We start from the raw sequence: 22,117 nt of genomic DNA, 5'->3' as shown, positions 1-22,117 counted from the left end.
CGCTGATGCTGGAAGTGCTCCCAGGAAGCAGAGAGAAGCCCGTGACGCTGTGTTGCTCGGTAACGGCTGTAGGTCGAGTCGGCAGCTGCAGCTGCCCCGTCTCAGGATTCATCTTGCAAATAGGTGACATAAACGTGCAGTGTCGACACACACAACACAGGGCCGTAGAGGTGTTTTCTCTTCCCTGTGACTTTCTTAATGCCATTGTCTTTCCTCTGGCGTGCTGTGTTGCAAGGATACAGCATAGGATACATACAACATACAAAATATGTGCTAATTGACTGTTGATGTTCTCAATAAGGCTTCCGGGCAACAGTAAGCTATTAGTTAAGTTTTTAGGGAGTTAAAAGTTATACTTAGATTTTTAACTGTGTGGGGGGTTGGTATGCCAGCCCCCGCGTTGTTCAGGGCTCAGCTGTGTTCTGTCGTGTGGATGTTTAACAATTTGTTTAGCCATTCGACTGTTGAGCATTTGAGTTGTTCCAGTTCTCAGCTGTGACACATAAAGCTGCAGTGTGCAGGCCTCTGGTCATACGTGAGAACGTGCACATGTTCAGCCTCTTTTGGGAGAATAGCAGCGAAAGGGCTGGTTCATACAGCAGGTGTATTTTTAAATTTTCAAGTGTTTTCCAAATTGGTTGCACGGCTTTGCATTCTGGAGCAGTGTGTAGGAGACCAGGTCCGGCCTCCCTGCCGGCACCGGGCATGACCGGTCTTGTCCAGTTAATCTAACAGGTGTACAGTAGCATTTCCTTGTGGTTTTAGTGTGCATTTCTCTAATGACTGGTAATGTTGAGCATCTTTTCACCGGCTTGTTTGCCATCCGTATATCTTCTTTGATAAAGCGTCTGTTCAAATCCTTTGCCCATTACTTTGTTGAGTTGTTTGCATTCTTCCTGTTGAATCTGGGGAGTTGTTTAGGACACAAGTCCTTTACCAGATACAGGCTTTGCAGGTATCTTTTCCGAGACTGCGGCTTGTCTTTTCGTTCTTTTAACAATGAGTAGAAGTTTTAAATTTTGACGGAACCACTTTATCAGTTTGCCTTTTCCGGATTGTGCTTTTGGTGTTGTGTCTAAGAAATCTTGGTTTAGTCAAGTTGACAAGGGTTTTCTCCTATTTTTCCTTCTAAAACTTGTATAGTTTTGGGTTTTACATGTAGGTCTATAATCTTTCTTTTTTTATTATTAATGTTGGTGTACGGTCTGGGTGGTTATCTTAATTAGCTTGGGCTGCCGTAGCAAAGTCCTGTCGACTAGGTGGCTTAAGCAACAGAAACGTATTTTCTCACAGTTCCGGAAGCTGGAAAGTCCAAGTCAAGGTCTGGCAGGGTTTGCTTTCTGGGGGGGCCTCATCCTGGCTCCCCGGTGGCCGTTTCTTGCTGCCCTCGCGTGGTGGAGACTGAGAGGGAGGAAGCTCTCTGTGTCTCTTCCCACAGAGACACTCGGCCCACGGTAGGGGCCCCGCCCTCATGACCTCGTCTAAACCTAGTGCCCTCCCGAAGGCCCGTCTCCAAATACCATCAAACGGGTCAGGGCTTCAGCTGGTGCCATCGTAACCCTGAGACACAGTCCAAACGCCATAGTTCCAAATGTGGAAATCCCTAAAGATCAAAATCTCTATTTATCAAAATCCCTAAAGTCTAAAATCCCTAATATCTAATTGAATTCCCAACTATAATGACAGATTTGGAATTAGGTGTGGTCAAGGCTTCTGAAAGTGAATTCCAAGTTGTTACTGATAAAAGTTTGTTTTTTCCATTGCATTTGGCAAAAAATTCAGATGAGTGGATTGGCCACATGATACGGCAGTGACAAAATCTTCAGCTTAAAAGTGCGTCATTTGTTTGTGTTGGCGTTCCTTCAGGCTGATGAAATTCCGGGAGCTTTTAATAAATTAAAGCTGCATTTGTCTGAAAAAGCCAGTGAAGTTGCCGACCAGTTTTAAAACAGTTATGAGCGTGGTAGGATAAGAAGGTACTTGACAGTGTTGCTGTTTGATCATCAGGATGGTTTCCCAGAAATTTATGGTCTATATTTGAGTAAATGCATTATGGTTTTGTTTTTTGGGGTTTTTTTTTTTTGCTTCTCTGTTTGTTGTGTTTTTTGAGAAAGGGTCTCGCTTTGTCGCCCTGGCTAGAGTGCAATGGAATCGTCATACCTCTCTGCAGCCTCCTGGGCTCAAGCGTTCCTCCTGCCTCAGCCTCCTGAGTGGCTGTGACTATAGGCGCCACCACACCCAGCTAATTTTTTCTATTTTTAGTAGAGACAGGACCTCGCTCTTGCTCAGGCTGGTCTCTAACTCCAGACCTTGAGCGATCCTCCAGCCTCGGCCTCCCAGAGTGCTGGGATTACAAGCGTGAGCCCACATGCCTGGCCCAGAGCATACTTTTGTGTGCCCAAAGCAACACAGAAGCACAGCACAGAAGATGGGCAGATTTAATAGGGAATGCTCATGTCGGAGTATATGGAGTCACAGAAGAGTTTTGAAAAGAGTAGCTCCATGTGGAAAATGAATGTGAGCCTGTCCTCCGAGGAGACCCATGTCCTAAAAGGAAAAGAGCAGGTATTCATGGTGGTGCAGGACTTCGAAATATAGTTGATGCTCGAGAAAGTCAAGCAGCTCTTATACGACCTTGTGCAGCTGGCCGTAATCTATCCCTGTAATGTGCTTTTTCAAATTTTGAATTTTCTCTTTCTATTGTTGGTATTTTCCTTTTTTTAGTTTTTCCCACTATTCTAAATTGTCAGCATTATTTCTCACCATTTGCCCTGCTGTGTATTTCACTTCACGTCACTTTCGTACTGGAGGTATACGTTGTTTGGAGATTTTTAGAGGGTTCTAATTCATCTTATGCATTTCTTGCAGATTTGACTCTGTGAAAGTGCATTTTCACAACTATGATTTTGTATGTAAGCATTGTGCGTGTGTGTAAAAACGTTGAAACTTCCTCAGTAAACGAAGACATGTCCTTTCTGTATGTCTGCATTTACAAAAGATAAGATTCCTCAAGATCAGGCCCTTTGGGTCAGGGTTAGGGTCAGGGTTAGGGCATGTGCTGTGTTGACCCATCACGGTTTTTGATGGGTCTCGTCAAAAGACCTGGGTTGTCCGTCACGGATTTCAGACGACTGTGGGTGACGTGAGCTGTTTCTGTATGAATGTGGTTCCTCTCTGCGTAACTGTGGCTGTGAGACTCGTTAGTGTATCCGAGTGCTTACACTTGCAAAACCTGCGTGTCAGTGTTGCCTGTTTTATTCTGTGAAGTGGCCCGTGAAGTATTCTGTCCCGTGTTTATATGTTTCTCCAATAAGCTCCCCTTTACAAACGTAAATACATGTCTTTTAAAGAATTTTTAAATTATTTTCTCCAGAATTACATTTTTGGGGTTTTGATCTTTCAGGATTGTGATTTTGGAGATTTTAGACTTCAGGGATTTTGATCTTTTGAGATGCCAGCATTCGGGATATGGGCAGGAGAAACGAGCCCCCCAGGAGGGGACATCAGTGGGGCGGGAGCAGGGGAGCCGCCACCCGCTGGCCCCGGCCAGGCGTGAGGCCAGGCGTGAGCTGTGGCAGGAGCAGGGAGGCGCCCTCCTGTGGGCTGGGCCAGAGCCCGCTGCCTCCCACGACCTGTGATCCTGCCGCATAATCAGATGGTTTGTTTTTCAAACTCTGAAGTTTGAAAGTGTAATTTTGATCTGCAGTAAAGCTGAAATCCCAGCATAATTTTAATTAGCTTCTGAAATCTCTGTTGCTTGTGATTCGGGCATCAGCTGTTCTGTGAACTGAATTCGGGCGGTAGCTGCAGGGGCCAGTCGATCGATTCTGCTTCTGTCTTCAAATTGGCTTCACTTTAAGTTCTGTTCATAACCTGCCGTTTCACACACACGCAAAAGAGGGAAAAAGAAAAAGCCTTTTTTCCATTTAGATTCACTTTTCCACATTTCGAGAAGATGAATATTCCATTAATAGCCTTTTAGAGCTACGCGTGGTTAAAGCGGGGAAGCTAATTTGTTTTGCAGCTGCTCCTGGAATGATCTCCTCACTTCCTGGCAGGGCAGGATTGGGGGGTTGGCAGGAGGTGCCCCCAGATGCCGACAGTTACCGAGGTCGAGCTGCTGGCAGCGAGGCCGTGAGCCCCATCGTGGCTGCAGCCCACACAGACACAGAGTCACCTCTGTGAGAGCCAGGAAGAGGGGACGTCCTTCCTCATTAAAGGGGTGTGTCCCAGCGTCGGGTTTCTGAGTGGCAGCAGGAAACACAGGAAGGCATATTAATTTGGCTGCAATCAAATAAGGCCACGTTCAAGAAACTTCAATTAGGCCGGGTACGGCGGCTTACGCCTGTAATCTTAGCACTGTGGGAGGCCGAGGCGGGTGGATCGCTCGAGGTCAGGAGTTCGAGACCAGCCTGAGCAAGAGCGAGACCCCATCTCTACTAAAAAATAGAAACAAATTATCTGGCCAACTAAAAATACATATAGAAAAAATTAGCCAGGCATGGTGGCGCATGCCTGTAATCCCAGCTACTTGGGAGGCTGAGGCAGGAGGATCGCGTGAGCCCAGGAGTTTGAGGTTGCTATGAGCAAGGCTGACGCCACGGCACTCTAGCCCGGGCAACAGAGCAAGACTCTGTCTCAAAAAAAAAACTTTGTTTAATTGAAAATCTTTATCCAAAAGCGCGGAGGGCACTGAGGTGCCACGGCCGCCCGCCACGCACACGGCACGCCCGGAGCCTCCCGGGGCAGCCCAGACCTCGCGGAATTTGTCCTTTATACTTCGGTGCAGGAAAGAAGTTACTTTTTAAGGAGTTTTGAGGGTGGAACAACTTCACAGCCGCGGAGGCAGACGCTACACACACCGCGCTGGGGCCACCGCTCGGCACTGGTGCCGGATGCCGGCACCCTGGGCCTGTGAGCTCCGGCCCTGCTGCCAGGCCTGGCCTCGTTCTCAGCTGCATCTCCAGCTCCGTGGAAACCTGGCTCCTCAGCGAGCTGGCGTGTCTGTGGCTCACTGCTGGGCTGTCCCGCTCTGATGATGGCTCGCTCATTCTGGGGCTGAGGGTGCCCTTAGCAGCCCGGCTCCCTGCACACGGCCCGGCTCCTGCACTGTGGGGTCAGGAACTGGCTCCCGCTGCTGCCCCGGCCCTGCCTCAGCCACGTTCTGTGTCTGCTTCTGCAGGCGCCACAGGGAAGGTGGCCCCGCACACCCTCAGCCTTGACATGGGGCTGGGGACACCCCTGCCTGGGTGTGGATGTGCCGTTCAGCCTGGGGGATCCCACACGGGGCAGCAGAGGAGTCAGTCACGGTGGAGCTCACTGTGCAAGTTCCTGTCCCACGCCGTCCTGCCTGCGCCCTCGGGGGCTCCTGTGTGCCTAGCTCTGCGGGGCTGTGGCGGCCACAGACCTAGTCTGCTTTTCCGCCGTGGTGGCCACAGTCCCGGCTGCTTTCCTCCTGTGACGGCCACACCCCCCTCCTCTTTTCGGCTGCTTTGGGCAGCTCTGGTGTGTGGGGGCTGAGCCACCTCAGGGCCTCGGGGCTCTGCTGGGGGCAGCTCAGCTGAGCCGGGTCCTCCTGCCGCAGGGGGTCTGTGGGGTTCACACTGCCGGATGCTGGGCCCTGGCGAGGAGGGGGAGGAGCAAGAGGAGGAGGGGGAGGGGAAGGGGGGAGGGGGAGGAGGAGCAGAAGTGCAAGTGGGAGGTTCTGCTCCAGAGAACAAGGTGGAATGGTCCGAGATCGGAGGAGGGCGGCCCGAGGGGCAAGAGAACGGTGCACTTGCAGGTCACAAAGCGTGAGGGCCACACGCGGGCCACGGGGTGTACGGCAGGGAGGGCGCTGGCATCTGCCCGTGGCCCTGGCTCCACGCACGAGGAATCGTGGGCAACGGGGCCAGCAGCGGCGACTCAGCCACTGGCCGGGTCACGGCAGATGCGGCGAGAAAGCCACCGGTGTGTGGCCCTGCCTGGGCCTCTGCCTCCCTCTCCTGTCCACGCTGGGTGCCGGCAACTCCTGGACGGTCCTTTAGTGGCCACAGCACCGGGGCTTTGGCCTCCAGCCGGCTGGACTGAAATCCGGGGGCCTGACTGCGCTCCCAGACGCCCTCGGGCGGCCACTCTGCCATCAGCAAACTTGTGTAGATGCGGCCTCTGGGCCACTGTAGGTGACAGCGTGGGGTGGGCGTGTGCGTGGGGCGGGCGAGGGGCGTGTGAAGGGTGTGCGTGGGGTGTGCGTGTGTGTGGGCGGGCAAGGGGCGTGCGTGGGGCATGCGAGGGGCGTGCGTGGGGTGTGCATGTGTGTGGGTGGGCGAGGGGCGTGCGTGGGGTGTGCGTGTGTGTGGGTGGGCGAGGGGCGTGTGTGGGGTGTGCGTGGGCGATGGGCATGCGTGGCGGCCATGGCTCTTCCCGTCTCCTCGCCCCCCCCCTCGTCTCCCCGACACCCGGGACCCCCTGCGGGGCACGCGCGGCCTGGAGTCTGCTCAGGCACCAGGGGTTGCTTTGCAAACCTTTCGTTTCCTTTTGTGCGGAAGCAGCGTCGCTGTCAGTGAGACTGAGAACTCACCTGGGTTATGTAAAAAGATTACAATTTTGCAAATTCCATTATCTCAGTATTTCTCTTCATTAAAGTCTGTCCTCCAGAGTTCAAGGGTTTTTGCCTAGTTCTAATAAGTTAGCAATCAAAATTAATACCCTACCTATTTTGAAACAGAGTAACCTCTACTGTTTCTCTTCATTTCTTCATTTAAAAGGAAGTGTATACGACAATGTCTATTGTGTGGATCCCTGTAAACTAGCAATTTTTAGCAGGTTAGAAAAGTGGAGATTTACCAACTGTCTCTAAAGTGTGCTAATGAGAAAGGAAGCTCTATTAATATCTGTATGTTTATTAAATCCAGAAGCTGTAAGTTTTGAATTTCACATCAGATTTTATTCTTGTTGCTACATGGGTGTGAAAGTATCAGAATATCGTATTGGAAGATTTGTTATCTGCCGGAACACAGTCTTCCAACAAATCAGAATTTGGAAATAAGGTCAGGAAACCACAGGAATCTGGAAATGAGTCGTGTCAAGTTGGATCTTTTTCTCTGAGAAGAATCCATGTCCCTTCTGGGTAAGATACAGCTAGTGAGGGCTATAAATCTCATCAGATACTTCAGTTGTGTTTGTCTAACTCAAGGGCTTCTCTCTTCTAAATTAAACACTGAGTTCAAGTCTGAGATCCTCTTGTCTTTTTCTGAAGCACTGGGAGCGCTTGAAGGATCCGTGTGGTCTGATTCTGCTCCACGGACACTTGCGATGTTCCTGAGAGCTCAGGTTGCCTTCGTCCCGAACAGGTGTGGCCTGCAGCTTGTGGACTTTGTTTTGCCGGATTTTATATCCTACCCAAGGCATTTGGATAGATCTCTGACTTTTATGAAAGCTCCATGGAACCTACTTTCAAAGTGCTTTCTCTCGGTGGCGAACACAGGACCCAGAGGCAAACGGCCAGGCCCCAGAGCAGCAGAGGGTCCAGCGAGGCCTGGCCGGCAAAGTCCTTCACGGCGGCAAAGCCCTAAGAACCCGGATCACCTGAGTGTTCAGTGGGTGACAGATCAGAAAGGCAGTGACGTCCTGACAGTGAAGGAGAGAAAAAAATCCATCAGGACAGGAATAGCAATCATGAGAAAGTACATACACGGGTGCTCCCCGGAGGTCCTCCCTCCTCCAGGAGCGGTCTGACCCACGCACAGTCCTCCCTCTCACCTGGGCTGAGTCCTCCCTCTCACCCGCGCTCAGTCCTCCCTCTCACCGGGGCTCAGTCCTCTCATCTGCGCTCAGTCCTCCCTCTCACTGGGGCTCAGTCCTCTCACCTGCACTCGGTCCTCCCTCTCACCGGGGCTCAGTCCTCTCTCTCACCTGGGCTCAGTCCTCTCACCCGCGCTCGGTCCTCCCTCACGTGCGCTTGGTCCTCCCTGTCACCTGTACTCCTCCCTCACCTCTGCTCATTCCTCCGTCTCACCTGTGTGTGCAGTTCACTCTTACCTGTATGTCCTCCCATGTTGCAGGTGGAGTCTGGCATCCCGGAGGTCCTGCCTTGCTGAAGGGAACCAGGGCCTGACGTTTTTTATGTGTCACCTAATGACAGGGACGTGTCCTGAGAAATTTGGTTAGGTGATGTCACCTCTGCGAACGTGCTAGAGTTTACTCACACAGACCTGGCTGGTGCCGCCTGCTGAGCACTCGGGCTGCACGGTCCAGCCTGTCACTCCTGTCACTCCTGGGCCACAAACCCAGATGGGATGTGACTCAGTGGTCAACATTTGTGTGTAAACATATCAGAATATAGAAAAGACAGAGCAGAAACATGGCATGAAGGACTGGCAGTAGGGCACCGTGTGGGGGGGTCGGGTTCCAGAAGCTCAGCCAGCCACAGGCCAGGCCCTCGGGCTCCTGCAGGTCTGGCCTCCCTCCCTGCCTCCTCTCAGCCTGCGTTCTGCCCGTCCAGCCTTGGCTCCCTGTGGGTGGGCAGCGTGGGAGGAGGCCGTGGGCCTGGCTGGTCCTGGGCAGCCGCAGAGCCTGACCTCGCAGCATGTGGTCGATATAAAGAATGTCAACAAGAAATTTTACGTCCTTTTTTTCATACTAAGTCTTCCAAATCCCATGTGTATCTTAAACTCACAACACGTCTTGGGACCAGCCACATCTCACATGGTCAGCGGCCACACGTGGCCAGGGCTGCCACACCAGAGCCGCCGGAGCTGTGGAGGGACCAGGGCTGCTTCCTCAGGTTCCTCTTACAGCCAAGCAAACAGCACAAACGCCAGGTGTCCAGTTGAACTTGCCAGAAAATACCTCGGGATTTTTGGCAAGTAAAAGTGGAAAACAGGAAGCTCAATTTTTGCTTTGTAATAGTTCCCAAATAACAGCGTGGACTGTTTTTTCCCGATGGTTGGCGGAAAACGGGACATTTATTTTCAGTCTTTCATTCTTTCAATGATGTTTGATAATTTTTAGTGTATAAGTCTTGTACTTTTGTGAAATTTATTCCTAAGTATTTTTCATGCTATTGTAAATGGAAGTGTTTCTTAATTTCATTTTTGGATTGTTTGTTGCTAGTGTATAGAAATACAATTGAGTTTTATGTATGGACCTTACATCCTACAACTTTGCTGAACTCATTAGCACAGATTGTGTGTGTGTGTGTGTGTGTGTGTGTACTTGTATTCCTTGGGGTTTTTTACTTATAGGATCATGTCATCTTCCTTTTCAAGTTGTATACTGTTTATTTCTTTTTCTTGCCTAGTTGCTCTGGCTAGAACATCAAACACAGTGTTGAATAGAAGTGGTGAGAGCAATGTTCCTGTCTTGCTCCTGACCTTGGAGGAAGCTTCCAGTCTGTCACCATCTCCGCGCGTGTCAGTGGCTGTGGGTGTTTTGTAAATGCCCTTTGTCAGCTAAAGACATTCCCTTTCATTCTTAAGTTGAATAGTTTTATCACGAAAGAGTGTTGGCTTTTGTCAAGTGCTTTTTCTGCCGGCTATTGAGATGATCATGTAAATTTTGTCCTTTGTTCTATTTACGTTGATTGATTTTCCTATGTTGAACCATCCTTACAACCCTGAGGCGGATCCACTTGGTCACAGTCTATGAAAGGCTCATTTACGAGTATTTCTGTTGAAGAATTTGCATCTGTATTCTTAAGGGATATTGGTGTGTAGTTTTCTTGTGATATTTTTGTCTGGCTTAGGTATCAGCATAATGCTGGCCTCACAGAATGAGTTACGAAGTGTTCCCTCCTCTTCTGTTTTTGGAAGAGTTTGTGAAGCATTCGTGTTAATTCTTCAAACATAGGCAGAATTAACCGGAGAAGCCCGGTTCACACAGGAGCTTTCCTGGCTGTCGTACTCGGCGTGGCCGGTGAGCATCGGCACTGGAACACAGCCAGGGGGGCCGCACTTGGCTGCTCCCTCGTCTCAGCCCTGGGCTGGACACCACTGGTCCAGGGGCAAAGTCCCTTGAACCCTGTCCCTGTGGAGAAGGGACACGCAGATCCGTTGTCTCTTTCTGAATGACACTCTGTGGGAAGTAGATGGTAGGTGGTTGGCAACAAGCTGCTCTTCCCTGTTGCTTCCAGGTTTTCACCTCGAACGGCCCGACGGTGATCATGCCCACCTGGTTCTGCTCCCGCGCCTGGTTTTCCCACGTGGGCCGTTTTGACGAGGGAGGTCAGGTAAGTGCCAGCGCGGGTCCCGGTCACTCACACCACCGTGTTGTCATCCTTTCTGTTTGGCCTTTCTGGTTGGAGCTGTGACTTCTCCCTGCGCTTTGAATCTGCGTCTCCAAATGACTCGTGACACGGGACAGTTTCTCACGTGGTATTGGGCTGTCGCAGCTGCTGTTTTGTGTCGAGTCTCCGGCCATTTGTAAGAGTGGCCTCGCCGTGGCCGGATGCTGGCGCTGTGTCAGGTGTCACTGTGTGTGGCCTTTTTGCCTCAAGCCTCTGAAAATTATTTTTCACTGTTAAAGTCTAATAGTTTCACCGGGATTTGTCTTAAAGTTGATCTGATGGAGCTTTTCAATGTGTAGAACTAGATCTGCTTTTATTTGTGAAAAGCTCTCTTGGCTTGTGGTTTTAAATATTAGCTCCATTCCGTTGTTTTGTTTCTGTTTCAAAGATTCCAGTGACAGACACATTGGTTAGATTTTCTTAGTCTTCATTTCATACCTTTCTCTCAAACCCTTTTGCTTCTTTCTTTGTATAAATTTCATTTTCTATGTTACTTTCCTATCTTTCTTCAGTGCCCCTCATTCAGTTTTATTAAAATCTGTTTTCCCTTGAGGATCTTGCAGTTTAGTCTTCATTTCTCACATAATTTTGTCTCTTTTTTTCTGTTTCCATTTTGAGTTTAATCACCCCAATTTTAGTTAAGAGCTTCACTGAAGTATAATTCACATATCATAGATCACCTGTTAAAATGTGCAGTTCAGTGTGTTTAGCAAACTCACTGGGACATACGATCATCACCACAGTCTAACGTTGGGACATTTTCATTCCCCAGAAAGAACCTTCTGCCCAGGACCCGTCTGTCCCCCGCCCCCCGACCGCCCCCCAAGCCCCAACCTCCCGTCTTCAACCTTCCTCATGGGTCTCCCCTTTGGGGTCCAGTTCTGCATTTAGTGGTTGAACGTCCACGTCAGGGTGGGTCACCCCCACCTGCCCTGCCCCGTGTCCTCACCTGGTCACTGAAGATGTCATTGATCTTGCAGGGTTATTCACAGGGTTTTTTTTGTTTCATGGTTTGGGGGGTTGTTATTGAGAGGGAGGGGGTTGAGTTTTATCCATGGAAGTGTGTGGTTCTTGTCCTCAGTTTTCTTCTCCTACGGTTTGTGCAGACGAGACTTTTCTCGCCTGTGCGTTTCTGGGGACAGACCTGGGTTAGCTGATTCCCGACTCGAGGTCACCCCCTTCCGTCCCCGCACCGTGAGTGCACTGTCCCAGACTGGGGAAGGGGCTGCGGGGACGGGTCCCCCTGTTCCCTCTGTCTTGGGACTGAGCCTGGGCCCACCCATGGGGTCCTCGGCATCTGTGCTGGGCGCTGGGCCTCCCCGGGAGCGACTGCGGTTCAGACTCCTCCGTGCGGTTCTTCTGGAAGCTCCATCCCCAAGGCCGGGTGGCTGGTGAGGCAGCCGGGCACTTGCTGCTGGTCCCGTGACCAGATCTGTCCCTGTGACAGTGTTGATTCTGGGGGATGTGTGGAAAGATTTGGGTTTATGTGGCCACATTTCCTTGACATTTTCTAAGCTGTGACTCCTCTTCCTCCTGCCGCAGCCCAGCCCCGGGGACCTACTCACCCCGAGGCCCGGGGTCGTTGTGCGCAGGGGTGTCGTGGAGGCTGAGTAGGTCTCGGGGGAGCCCTGGGATAGCGCAGCCGCCGCGGGGTGGACAGGCGAGGAGGGCGGACTGGCATCTCCCTCCCCGGGGGGGCAGGGGCTCCTGCAACGAAATTCTCAGTTTCTTTCTTTTTGCTAGAAATAAGGAAACTCAAAGGTCGGGTTCTTCCTGGTCATGAGCAGAATGAACACCTGTTTTCTCTCTCCCTAACCCTGTAATGCGTTCGGAGTTCCAACATGCTCTTTGAAGTTGCCTTTGAAAACACAAAAAATTAAGAAAAAGAACATTAAACATCACCTGTTTAAAGGGATGTGCTAACCAGTGCAGCGTGGAAAGCTTGACCCTAAGTTACCTGCGAACATGCTGCTCAGCTGCTCTGAGTGTCTGAGATTCCTTTGTCTTTACTTCATTGTGGACAAACTTGTAGTGGAACCGTAAGCATCGTTTTGACACCTGTTTTTTTACTTAGTATTTTATTGTAAGTCTTTCCGTGTCCTGGTCTCTGTGAGAGCCGCCCCGGCTGGGCGTCCTGCCCGTCGGCGCCGTGTCCAGGCTGCGCGTTGGAGGCTGCTCACGCCGACCCGCCGCCGCCCTGGGGCCTGTGGGTCTCCGGGCCGAGGCCCTTCCTTGGAGGGGCGGCTCTGTCCTCGCAGCCTGAAGGGAGGTTTTTCAGACCCACGAAAACGTAGAGCTGTGTGTAGACGTCCTGGCCGGGATCACATTAGGGCGGCTGCCTGCGGTGAGCAGTGCCGGTGCTAACGCAGCGTTTCTGGGCCGACTTCAGGGGGGTAGATCAGTGTCGGGAAACAGGAGGGTCCCGCTGCCTCCCCGACGCGGCCCTCCCCGTGCCGGAGGGAGCTGGCTGCACGTTGTGTTCAGGGCTCGAGAGCCTCGCTGGGCTGCCCCAGGCTCTGGCAGACACCCCCAGACCCGACAGGCCCAGGCCTGGTCCACCGCACCCAAGAGGAGGCGCCTTTGTGCCAGGGAGGGGACCCCGAGGGCTCGACCACCACCCGGCCTCAGGCCTGGCCGGAGAGAGGGCTGAGCGGAGGGCAGGGCTGCCCCTCCCCCTGCTCAGGATCTTCTCCAGGCTGGGGGAGGGAGGCCCAAGTCCTCGTGAGACAGAAAAGTCCGGAGGGATGTCTGCAGGAGGCTCCAGGGCAGCCCCCTCTTGGGGAGTTAGCTACGTCACCTGAGGCTCACGTGCCCAAGTCCGGACTCGGCAGAAGTGACACCAGGTCCTGATGCTGCACCTGCCCCGCGCCCGGGTTCCGTGAGCACCACCCACCCCTGTCCTGTTTCCACAGTGACAGTCCGAGCCCCTTGACCTTTGGCCTCAGGAGCAGGGTGCCAGCCGCCAGCAGGACACCCCCAGCCTGCAGCCAGGGAGGGGGCTGGACGGACGGCCGTGCGGGAACCCCAGGCCTGGACCCCACTGTGTCCTCAGCTCCCTGCTGCCCCCGACCTCTTCTGCCCAGCGGGGAGAGTTCCGGGCGGGAGCAGGAATCAGAGCGTCAGTTCCCGCCCAGCCAGCCTGTTTCCGGGTCCACTTTCCCACCTGTTAGGAGCTCAGTTGCGAACGGCCTGTCCTGTGGCCGTCACCCCACAGCACTGCTAGGTCTCTACACGGGTTTCTTAGCAACAAAAGCCTTTTCACCAGTTTCTGATCGCCGGGTGAATGCACACGTGTAACATGTTTGGGACGGGCACATTCCCCCGGCGTGACTGAGACCCCAGCAAGGGCTCCCGCTTCTCTCTGCCAGGGCGTCCCGGAGGACCTGCTGTTCTTCCACGAGCACCTGAGGAAGGGCGGCGGCGTGGTCCGGGTGGACCAGACCCTGCTGCTGTACCGCCACCACCCGCAGGCGGCCACGCACTCCGTCCTCGAGTGAGTGGGGCCGTGAGGCCGGGGCCGGCGGGGCAGACGCGGGCGGCTGTGCTCAGGGCTGCGCTTGCGACTCGGGGTCCCGCCGGCAGCGGGGACACAGTGGCACGTGAGCCTCTCGGAGGGGCATTTCCCAAAGGGCCAGGGCAGCCCCAGGAGGAGGCAAATGTCTGTGCCAGGTGTTCTCTGGAAATCTTGCTCTCGTTGATTTAACCTGACGGGACTGTCCAAGTGACACGTCCCCTGGGATGACAGGCCGGGTGGGGCTGTGGCTGGGCCGCACCCTCCACGTGGGGCCTCACGGCAACCAGGAGGGCCGAGCCTTGGGTGGGTGAAGGCCCCATGGGCTGGGCGTGGGCGCGAGGCTGTTCCGGGAGCTGGGGGGGGTGGTGGGAGAGTTAGGGTGAGGAAGAGGAGGGGAGCGTTTGCCGTTCTTCACTGTACGCGTGAAACCGACGCATCGGCCCCCCTGTCACGTGTGCCCCTCGCTGCAGGGCTGCCGGGAGGGGGGGTCTCAGGTGTCCCTGGCTGTGACAAGCTTGGTGCAGGGTCCTGCCTGGAGTCTCAGGCAGCAGAGCGACCCTGCGCTTGCCCTGGACAGGGCTGAGGCTCACTGCAGGTTGTGGATTCTCCGATGGGACCCGCCTGTCCCAGGAGGGCCAGTGTCCACTGTCCCAGCGAGGGCGTGTGCGGGCGTGTGTGTGCCGGGCCTCAGACCTCAGCACCCACGTTGGCTCTGGTGGTGCTTGAATTTTTGCACATGTGCTATTCAACATTTTAAAACTTTGCTTCGTTGTTTACAGCTTTAAGCAAAAGAACTTGCCTTTGTGTTTTCTCTTGCCTTTTGTTAAATCTGAATTCTGAAACCGTAGCTTTAGCAGAGCGTCATCGTTGGGGAGTTTGTTGTCATGAACCTGACTCATTGCTGTGGTTCACACCCCGGGAGAAAGGGCCGCTTACCAAGACAGTGTCACACTCCTGAGTGTGTGTGGCCCCCAGCAGAGTCAGAACACACGAAGCAGAAACTGCAGGAATAGAGGAGCCACAGACAAACGCAGGGTGACAGCTGGAGAGTTTAACTCTCCTCTCTCAGTAACTCACAGAAGCAGGGAAAGGCCGGGCGCGGTGGCTCACGCCTGTAGTCCCAGCACTCTGGGAGGCCGAGGCGGGAGGATCGCTTGAGCTCAGGAGTTCGAGACCAGCCTGAGCAAGAGTGAGGCCCTGTCTCTACTAAAAGTAGAAAAATTAGCCTGGTCTGGTAGTTTGCACCTGTAGTTCTAGCTACTCGGGAGGCTGAGGCAGGAGGATCGCTTAAGCCCAGGAATTTGAGGTTACAGTGAGCTGATGATGCTACTGCACTCCAGCCTGGGCGACCGAGCAAGACCCTGTCTCCCCCATCCAAAGAAAAAAAAATGTGGAAATAATCTTCAATGATAAAGATTTGAATGATACTATTAACCACCTTGACCTAACTGACATTTACAGAACTCTGTACTCAACTGCAGAGTATGTTCAAGTCTGAGATACATATTTTGGGCCGTAACACAAGTCTTGATAAACTTTAAATGATCGCAGTTATACAGGGTATGTTTTATAACCACTGTCCCAGTCCGCTCAGGCTGCTGTGACACAACGCCGTGGACACGGGTTACGAGCAGCAGAAATTCATTTCTCACAGTTCTGGAGGCTGGAAGTCCCAGGTCTGGGAGCCGCAGACTCGGGGTCTAGTGAGGGCTGGTTCCTGGTTCATGCACGGCTTTCTTTTTGCTGTGTCCTCACACAGGGGCGTCTCTGGGGTCTGTTTCGTAAGGGCGCTAATTCCTAATTGCCTGCCAAAGGCCCCACGTCCCAACACTGTCACTTGTGGTTCAAGGTTTCAACATGAATTCCAGGGGGACACAAACACTCAATATATAGCAATGACACAGAATTAAATTAGAAATCATTAAGACATCTTGAAAGTCCAAAAGATTTAGAAAATAAGCAGCCAAGAAAAAACATCACAAAGGAAATTAGAAAAAAATTTAATAACAATTAAAACATTATGTCAAAGTTTGTGGACTGCAGCTCACAGAGTTTACAGTGTAATTGTACGGCTCTAAAAGCTTATAAAAGAGGAAACTAAGCAATTATCTAGGTTTACACTTTAAAAAGCTACTACAGCAATAGCAAAGTAAACTTCAAGTAAATGGAAAGGAATAAGCGTGGAAGATGATGAAATTGAAAATAGAAAATCAGCAAAGCCAAGAATTGGTTGTTTGAAATAAAATCAGTAAGACTGATAAACCTCTAGCGAGACCGATTTTAAAAAGAAAAAACAGAATTACCAGTGTGGGGAATGAAAGAGGTTATCCTACAGACTCTACAGATATTTCAAGAATAAAAAATAATTAAAAATTAGTCATTTTAAAACTTTCCACAGAGAAAAGCCAAGCCAGATGGCTTTGGTGATATGTTCTATCAAAAGATTTGAGGAAGACATAGCACCCATCCTCCACGGATTCCTCCAGAACATGGAAGCAGAGGGCACCATAGCTGCTGGGAGGGGCCCCTCGCTGCGAGAGCCCATGTGCCGCCGGGACGTCACAGGAAAGTCACACCGCAGGCCGATACCTGTCATGTGACTGGCACAGACATCACAGAATATTAGCAAATGAAGTTCAGAAATACTGTACGTGAAGCAATAATACATCATGAACACGAGTCTGGTCTAACATTCAAAAATCAAGCAGTGTGGTTTTTCATATTAACAGGATAAAGGAGGAAGATCACATAACCCAATAGATGCAGAAAAAGCATTTGATAAAATGTAATACCTGTTCACGATTTTTTAAGAATGGAAGTGGAAACAGAAGGGAAATTTGTCAGTCCAGAAACGTCTCCAGAGACCGGCAGCCTCAGACTGAGCGGCGTTGGACTGAGAGCTCGGCCGGGGTTGGAGCGGGTGGGAGCTCCGTTCAATACCCAGCAGCCGTCAGCACAGCGAGGCACAAACGCAGACATGCGGAAGTGGAAATAAAATTACCGTCTGTAGACGGCATGATTGTGTCTCACAGGAAATCAGAACCAACAATTTAGCAAGTTTTCCAGGATACAAGTTCAGTTTTATATATATGTAAAATATTATATGTACATATATGTCATATCTATAGAGTAGCAATGAATGACTGAAAAATACAGGTTTTAGAAAAATGTACAACAGTGGCATCAAAAGCAACATACTTATGGGAAAACTTAACAATGTGTGTGTTTCCTCTATATCAAGAACTACAAGAAAATTGCTGACAGAAAATAAAGACTTTTAAGTAGAGAGATACCAAGTTCGTGGATTGAGAGACTCAGTGCTGTTCACAGGTCATTTCTCCCCACACTGATCTGTGGTTGACACAGTCCCGATAAAAGTCACATCAGGCGTCACTGTAGAAATTGATAATGTGATTCTAAAATTCACATCGAAATTCAAAGGACCCAGAATGGTCTAAACAATCTTGAAAAGAACAAAATTTGAGGACTCAGATACCCGACTCTGAGGCTTATTCTGAAGCTGCAGTCATCGGGAAGACGTGGCCGTGGCCGGAAAGTGGGCGGCCACCTCAGCGAAGCAAATGCCCACGGTCCCAATTCCTCAGCAGGGCTCTGTCCCTGTCACCACTCAGCGGAGAAAGGATGGCATTTGCAACGAGTGGAACAACTGGGCAAAAGTGAGTCTCAGCTTCTCTTTCACACTATCTAGGAAAGTTAATTCACAGATCTTAGATATAAATGTGAAAGCCGGCCGGGCGCAGTGGCTCACGCCTGTAATCCTAGCACTCTGGGAGGCCGAGGTGGGTGGATTGCTCGAGGTCAGGAATTCGAGACCAGCCTGAGCAAGACCCCGTCTCTACTAAAAATAGAAATAAATTATCTGGACAACTAAAAAAATATATATAGAAAAAATTAGCTGGGCATGGTGGCGCACGCCTGTAGTCCCAGCTACTCGGGAGGCTGAGGCAGTACGATCGCTTGAGCCCAGGAGTTTGAGGTTGCTGTGAGCTAGGCTGACGCCACGGCACTCACTCTAGCCCGGGCAACAAAGTGAGACTCTGTCTCAAAAGAAAAAAAATAAATAAATGTGAAAGCCAAAACTATAAAGCATCTAGAAGAAAACACTGTGACTTTGGGATGGGCAAAACTTTGTTATAGAAGCAGAATCTATGACCACTTAAAACTGATAAGTTGGACTTCATCAAAATTAAACTTTTGCTCATTAAAAAGACACTGTTAGGAAAATGAATAGGCAAACCCCAGACTGGGAGAAAGTATTCATGACCCATATATTTAACAAAGGACCTTACAACCCAGTGATAAAAAGACAATCCGATAAAAAGACAATCCAATAAAAAGAGGCAAAATACTTACACAGACATGATTCTTCACAAGGTAAGATATATAAATGGCCAACCAGCAGATGAGGAAGTGCTCATCATCATCATCATTAGTGTCAGAGAAACAAAACTGAAACCCCCACACACGACTGGAGTGGCTACACTCAGTGTCTGGCAGTTCCAAGTGTTGACAAGGGTGTGGAACATGAGAACTGCCCCACGTTGCTCTTGAGAACGTGAGCTGGTGCATCCTTTCTGGAAAAAGGTATGGCCTTTTGCTGTTAATCAAACTGATACCTTATGACCCAGCAATTCCCCTTCTAGGTGATTATCCAAGGTAAATGAAAACATTTCTCAACACATCACTGTCAACAATGGCCAAGACCTGGGAGCAGCCCAGCTGTCCGTCAGCAGATGAGTGAGTAGCAAACACTGCCGTAACCGTGGTCCTCAGTGATGAAGAAAGTAAACCGACACTCGTGAGAACATGCAGTAATGTAACAAAATGTGGTTAATGAAAGAAGCCGGACACAAAAGTGTAGGTAGTGTAGGAGTCTACTTATACCAAGTTCTGCAAAAGGCAAAACCCAGGCCACGGTGACAGACGTTGGAACTGTGGTTTCATTGGGGGGCCGGGGGGAACATGGGAAGTTTCCAGGGTGTCGGGAAGCTCTGTGCCGGGGTTGGGGTGTGGGTGACGTGGGTGTCTGTGTTTGTCATGACCCACTGAGCTGCACACTTAAAATCGTGCGCCTCACACTGTGTAAGTTATTCCTCAGTTTAAAGTTGTTAAACATCTGACGAGCGTTTCTCCCAGGACATAACCCCCCTCCCACTGTCCCTCGTGGAGCCGGAACCCCGGGGTGGTGAGACACGAGGGGGTCGCCGGGCAGGGTTCCCCCAGGTGCTTCAGTGCTGCAGGTTCTGATGCGTCCCCGAGGGTCCCCTGTAGGTGCCCTGCTTAGAGATTGTGTGAGGCGAGTTTACGTGAGTGACAGGTCCTTTGCATACCGGATCTAAAATCACGAGTCTCGCTGGGTGGTGGCCACAGCACCCCGAGCCGCGGTGCGGCGGGCGCGGCCCAGCTGGGGAGAAACCAGGCGGCAGGCCAGGGGCCGGGCCACACGCACCCTCACTGTCTCCACACCATAAAGCCGGCTTTGTGTTCCGAACTTTTTTTTCCAACGTGAGGCTTTGCCACCCACAGCACGAAAGAGGTGATCTAATGTGAGTTTCTGTATGGGATTAAACACCTCTGAGACACCTCACAGGTAATGAGCTTTAATTACAGTCCCGGGCTTGCTAAGGAGTTGAATTCGTGCAGATTTTTCTCTCAGAAAGTCCTCTGTTGCAGAGAGCTCCCTGATTCTGTCCTTTTTTTTTTAATTGAGAAGGGTCAGCATTTATACCACTTAGCATTTTTTTCTGTGAAATACTTCAGAATTACCAAAAGACACAAAGGAATAATGTCTTTAAGAAATTAAACATTGTCTAACCCGCAAACTACCTGAACCTGGTATTTGCCGTTTCATTCGTTTCTTTATGCTTCTACTCTGTGTCTTTCTGAACAACATCTTACCTCTTTCAAAACACATGAGTCCAGCGTCCTGCCTGTTCTGAGAGCTGCTTTTTTGCTCAGGATTACGGTCGAGATCTGCCGTGTGGACGCTGCCGCGTAGCTTGCTGGTCTTCCGTGCCGTGTGGCACCGTGTGGCCTGGTTATGCCGTGGCTGGTGTGCGTCCTCCTGCCAGTGGCCATGGTCTGGGTGTCTCCCAAAACACAACCCTGTTTTAGTGGCATTAAGAGGCGGGGCCTTCGGGGAAAGTTAGTCGCGAGGGCCGATGCTGTCACATTAGTAAAAGGGCCGCAGGGGCCCAAGTGGCCCCTCCGCCACGTGCGGATTAGCAACAAGGTGCCGTCTCGGAAGCAGAGACCCAGCCCTCCCCAGACCCCCAACCCCGCCAGCCCCTGATCTTGGCTTCCAGCCGCCAGAACTGATCCCTGCTCTCCATAAATCACACAGTCTCAGGCGTGTTCTGCCGCGTGGTGCTGCCCTGCTAGAGCACATGCCCTTGGTGACGGTCGCATGACGCCTTTGCTGTCACCGGCAATGCTGACAGAGCCCCTCACCCTCTCCTCCTGTCCCACGCCACCTCTCGGCCACCTCTGCCTCTGATGCTCTGGGACAGCTGCCTCCCAGCGCAGTGCTGTGTCCTTCCCAGAAGGTTCCTGGCCCCTGCCCGCCCTCAGTCCGGGCCTCGGCTGCTTCTGGGCAGTAGAAACAAAGAGGCTGATTCTCCCTGATTAACTGAGAACTAAAAAAAAAATGTGGAAAATGGGACTCTTGAAGGGAAATGTGGCAAAATACAGGTGTTTGCATGGTGGCTATTTCTAATTTTTTTCTCCTTACAATGTGCCAACGTTTTCAAACCAGAGACCACCCGAGAGAATGCAGGAGGCAGGGCCTGGGTTCCCGTCCTGGGGGACGAGCAGCCGTCCTGGCCGTGCGGAGCTGGCGGAGTCTGTGTCCACCCCAGGCTGCAGCCGTCGTCCGCCCGCCATGTTCTGGAACTTGGCGGTTTTCCTTTCCCGTGCAGACCCAGAGTCCCTCCGAATGGCCTTGTGGGTGGGGTGAGGGAGGATCGAGGTTTGTCTCCCCTCAGGACGCCTGTTCATGACGAGATGTCCATGTCGGGACCTGTCTAAGCTGCCCCATGGCGTGTGCCTCCTGGGAGTTCTCTGCGGGAGCTGTCCTTGCACACACACGCGTACACACGCAACTCGCTGCCCGTGTGCAGACACGCACACTCCTGTGCATGCTTCAGGGCTGCCCTGGGGTCACTGACTGGGACGGTGGCTCCCTGTGGCCCAGGCAGCCACAGAAGGCCAGTGAGGACAAGGTGGCCTCCAGGGGAGACGTCCCCAAAAGGGCCTGAGCCCCGCAGCCCCCGAGCTGGCAGAGGGACGTGATGCCCCCTCCTCTCGAGGGTGCTGGTGCAGGCAGAGGGCGCCCCAGGGTCAGGAGGGGGTGGGAGGTCGCCAGGTCTCCCAGGGTCTGAGCAGGTGCAGGTGCCGGCCGGGCCCATAGCTCCTCCCACCTGCTCCACCGGGAACCTTCCGCCACTGCCACGGTGCACAGGGACACGTCTGCCTGTGTCCCCGGGACGTCTCAGGGCCGTCCCGGCGTGTCCCACGTGTCCCTCTGCCCCGCTCAGAACACCCCGGAACCCCACGGACCCCCAGCTGGCCTTCGCCCCCTCACGTCCAGGCCATCCCTAGTTCTCTAGGGGACACAGGTCAAAGGCCTCTGCTCGTCTGTCACGGCCAGTCTGGTCCTGGGCTCAGGGTTTCATCAGGTTATTGGGACTGAAGTGCGTGAGGTTCCCGGTTCTGTTTAGACACTTTCCGTTTGCTCAGATGTTGCCAAAGCCGGGCGGGGGGCTGCGCCTGGGGCCGCATCCTGCGTGTGCGCGTCTCAGAGACGTGGTGAGTGGCCTCGTGGGGGACGGGCCGCCACCGGGCTTAGGACGCTGTCCCCACGCGAGCCCGCAGTCACCGGGAGCCCGCGAAGTCCCCGCAGCTCCCCCAGCTGCGGTTGCGGCGCCTGCGTTTGCAGGGGGGTCGGCAGCAGAAGCGCTGCCGTCGGAACCCACGGGGTGTCCGGGCTGGAAACGCCAGTCTCGCCCGGAGCCACCGCCTGGTGGCCGCGAGGACCCTGCGCCGGGACGGGCCGCGCTCGGGCACTGGGGGAGGGGCGGGCGCCCGGGAACTCGGCCGGGCGGGGCGGGGTGGGAGCGCGGCCCGTCCGTCCCTTCTCTGCCCAGGGCCACGGTCCCCTTCTCTGCCCAGGGCCACGCTCTGGACCCACCGCGTCCGCTTCCTGGAGGAGCGCGCCCTGCCGCGCTGGGCCACCTTCACCATCTGGAACGCGGGCAGGCAGGGCCGCCGGCTGTACCGCAGCCTCAGCGCCGCCGGCAGGCGCAAGGTGGGCTCCCGGC

General features: G+C 52.7%; 1 protein-coding gene across 22 annotated transcripts in view; it reads left to right on the top strand.

Moving 5' to 3' along the window:
• B3GNTL1 (UDP-GlcNAc:betaGal beta-1,3-N-acetylglucosaminyltransferase like 1) overlaps window positions 1-22,117 on the top strand; it is a 62,810-nt gene that overhangs the window by 32,137 nt on the left and 8,556 nt on the right. For 10 of the 22 annotated variants that reach the window (XR_006728888.1, XR_006728887.1, XR_006728879.1 and 7 more), the window contains 3 exons: window positions 10,112-10,207; window positions 13,633-13,757; window positions 21,944-22,104. Coding sequence is in view for 9 of the 22 variants with exons in the window: in XM_045525803.1 (XP_045381759.1) it covers window positions 10,112-10,207; window positions 13,633-13,757; window positions 21,944-22,104 (382 nt within the window). In the remaining 13 variants the exon portion in view is untranslated. The remainder of the gene's footprint in view (window positions 1-10,111; window positions 10,208-13,632; window positions 13,758-21,943; window positions 22,105-22,117) is intronic. The other 12 variants (XR_006728881.1, XR_006728883.1, XR_006728880.1 and 9 more) reach the window with 3 other exon arrangements.

The sequence above is a fragment of the Lemur catta genome, chromosome 15 (genome assembly GCF_020740605.2).
Source record: "Lemur catta isolate mLemCat1 chromosome 15, mLemCat1.pri, whole genome shotgun sequence".
NCBI classification, from domain to species: Eukaryota; Metazoa; Chordata; class Mammalia; order Primates; family Lemuridae; genus Lemur; species Lemur catta.
Note: the sequence above shows the minus strand (reverse complement) of the source record. Positions and strands in the feature narration are given on the sequence as shown.